Source organism: Gossypium hirsutum, chromosome A05 (assembly GCF_007990345.1).
Source record: "Gossypium hirsutum isolate 1008001.06 chromosome A05, Gossypium_hirsutum_v2.1, whole genome shotgun sequence".
Lineage (NCBI taxonomy): Eukaryota > Viridiplantae > Streptophyta > Magnoliopsida > Malvales > Malvaceae > Gossypium > Gossypium hirsutum.
Genome location: NC_053428.1, coordinates 10330481 through 10333655, shown reverse-complemented (window position 1 = coordinate 10333655; position 3175 = coordinate 10330481). Strand labels below are relative to the sequence as shown.

The 3175-nt window shown below is 42.1% G+C and overlaps 1 protein-coding gene across 1 annotated transcript; it reads right to left on the bottom strand.

The window, feature by feature from the left end:
• Positions 1-321: 321 nt before the first annotated feature.
• On the bottom strand, positions 322-2958 carry LOC107958525 (phenylalanine N-monooxygenase CYP79D16). Its single transcript, XM_016894337.2, has 2 exons — positions 1894-2958; positions 322-1299 (listed from the first exon to the last, which is right to left on the bottom strand). Exons 1-2 carry the CDS (start codon positions 2899-2901, stop codon positions 655-657), a joined length of 1653 nt encoding a protein of 550 aa, XP_016749826.2. The 5' UTR covers positions 2902-2958; the 3' UTR covers positions 322-654.
• Positions 2959-3175: the final 217 nt, after the last annotated feature.

Genomic DNA, 3175 nt, shown 5'->3' with positions numbered 1-3175 from the left:
GGTCAAGCGGGAATAGGTATAGACTGCGTATTGATGATCAAAATAAGGAAGTTGTTACCAAAAATAATAATAATAAGGAAGTGTTGTTTTCCTTCGCCAGGACAATGGATCTTGAAGATCTACAGCAAGCATTTATATTTCTGATCCGAGAAACCTCAATTCTTACTCTTAAGCGTTTTCAAGAATGATGTAAAGTTTTTCACCTAAATCTTTTCAATACTAGAATGCTGATATCAACTGAAAAGGTTCACACTTGGTAATTTTAAGATTGTCAATGAAGAGAGGGAGTTGGTACAATATATCTCCAAACAAGTATCAAGATGGTACAATATATTTATATTGATATATATTAGCAAAGAGAAAACATAGCTGTTTCCTTAGTTTCTCCTGCTTACCAGCTCTCTCTAACCTTAACCTTGTTAAAGTTTAGATGAGAAGCACCTAACCAAGGGGGAGAGCCTGGACTTAGTAGTTTCCTAAAACATAGTTGCTTCCTAATACATAGTTGCATGCAATATACTGCAATGCAAGGCAACATAGTTTGCTTTCAAACGCACACACAAAAGAAAAGAGAAAACATAGTACTAGTAGCATGCAATGCGATGCTAAGGCATTGCAACAGGCATGCGTTGGTGTTTATTATTATAGCTATAACTAGTTAAGGGAGAGCGACGCATAAACATGGGAGGGAAGCCTGGGCTTGGCAACAGCAACAAGCGGATTGGCAAGAAACAGATTGTCCTTGGCCTCACTCAGATCGATGGGCTTCTGACTAGTTGGTGGGATGGTCCAAGTGAAACACTGCAGCAACCTTGCAAATAGCATGACAGTCATGGAAGTCCCCAGCAGGACGCCCTTGCACCCACGCATTCCGGTGCTGAAGGAGATGAAGCGCAGCTCTGACTCAGTTAGCGCCAGTGAGACCCCACCCCCCTTGAGGTGCCGCTCTGGCTTGAACTTGAGTGCATCATCCCAGAATTTAGGGTTGCGACCCAGACCAGTGCGGCTAAGAAGCACATGACTCCCTTTTGGGATGAAGTAATTGGCAACAGTTGTATCAGCCACAGAGACATGCGGGACATTGAAGGGTGCAATTGGATGGAGTCTGAAGGCTTCTCTGGCGCATGCCTTGACATAGTTGAGGTTGGTGAAATCAGTCTCTTGGACCAGCCTCTCCCTTCCAACAACGCTATCTATTTCCTCCGCAGCTTTCTCCATTATCTCCGGCCGGTTCAGCATCTCAGCTAGTGCCCATTCTACCGCATTCGACGGATTGTCTACCGTTGCGATCATAATTTCCTTCAAAAGTAATCCAAATCAACCTTAAATTCATTTTGGGTGAAAAATATATCATCTCTTCTCTACTACTTACTCCACTTGCATGCATCCTTTATTTCCAGGTCAGTACAAAACGAAACAACAGAAAGCAAAACATACATCGAAAAACGAAAAGGTATCGAAACTGCTAACCCCACCGACCAAGAAAAGTTTCATTTTTGTCAACACCCTAGAAAAGATGGGAGTGAAACGTCCAACTTATCTATGCTTAGTTGCAAGGGTTCTTTTTTCTTTCTGTCTTTGTGCTTTTGTGACATCAACTGGGTTCCTGTTTCTAGCTTGCGTTCTTGCTTAGTGTGGCTTATACTACCTGAAATTCTGGTCCATGCCAGGTTTTAAGGTGTTTTTATTTTTGTTTGTGGTGATAATAACTAAGGTTTTGTAATATCAGTAGGGCTCTTATTTCAATTTGCATACTTGCTCAGAGTGGTGCATCCCAGTTTGAACTTATTATGAAATAAAGTTTTATTTGACTCACTAAGCTTAAAAAAATAATAAAAAGTTTAAAAAATGAAAAAAATTAGGTGGATGTGAAGGAGGGATAAGCTAGCTTACAGTAATTTGAGCCTTGATCTCATCCGGGGTAAGAATGGGGTCATCATGTGCATCTTTCATACTAATCATGACATCAAGCAAGTCGTCGACGTCCTCCTTCTCACCATTTCGCCACTGTTGAATCCTCTCATCGATTATTGGATCGTGATATTTTTGCATAACTGAAAGAGCGCCAGCCATAACTTTCTCATGGCCATCCAGATCAAGGCCTCTCAAGCGTGGAAGATAATCAGATACGCAAAACGAGTAAAGATACGCAAGGATGGTGAAAACAGCACTGATATGCTCTTCTTCTTCAAACCCAGGTCCTCCATCCTCCTTACCCTCCCCAAAGTACCTCCTGTTGAACAGCATTTTTCTTGGCACATTGCCGCAATACTGTTGTGATGCCACCCTCACGTTTACCAGGCCGCCTGCAGACGTGCACAGGTTATACACGTAACGCACAAGGTTATCAGCTTCTTCAACCCTTTTATCATGCAGCCACCGGTGGCGGGTTGTGGAAAGCAATTCGCCCATCAGCACTTTCTTCATCTTTTTCCATTGGTCTCCAAAGGGCACCAGAGCTGTTGTTAAGTAACCTTTAGTGGTGACATCAGTGGACATGCTAACTGGCCGCGACGCAAAAACAGCGTCCTGGTTTTTCAGGAATTGACAACTTATTTCAGGACAAGTGATGACAATTACATGCACATTTCCAAAGCGGATGCATGCAATGCCCGTAGTAATACCCTTCATCAGTTCATGTATCCACCTAAATGTGGGCTTGTTTATAAGCATCTCAGGGAGATTTCCCACAATAGGCCAAGGTTTCAGTAGGAGGGGTGGGAGAGGGGCTTGCTTTGCTTTCCCGTTACCTCCAGACAGGAACTTGAAGAGGAAATAGAAAGCGAATGCCATGACAGCAAAGGTGGAGCAGATGCTCAGGAAAGTGGCGACAGAAATTGAGGACACAGCGGTGAAAGGACTCAAGGAAGAGGTGAACAATGCAGTAGCTGCGTTATCCATGGCTAACTTAAGAAGGGAATTTCTCTACTGTTTTTCTTGTGGTGAATTGAGATGGTGAGTGTCGATATTTATAGGGAAATATTGGCATAAAAGGAATCTAAGAGTTGGAGTGATGAGAAGCGTTTTGTCACTCCAGAACAAAATACATTACTGGATGCCATTAGTAACGCCCCATATAAACTCTTGCAGGTTCATTACTCGAAAATTTCAAACATATTTTATGTATTTTATACAATATCTATTACTACCCATAAATTTTTCTAAAATTTTTAGT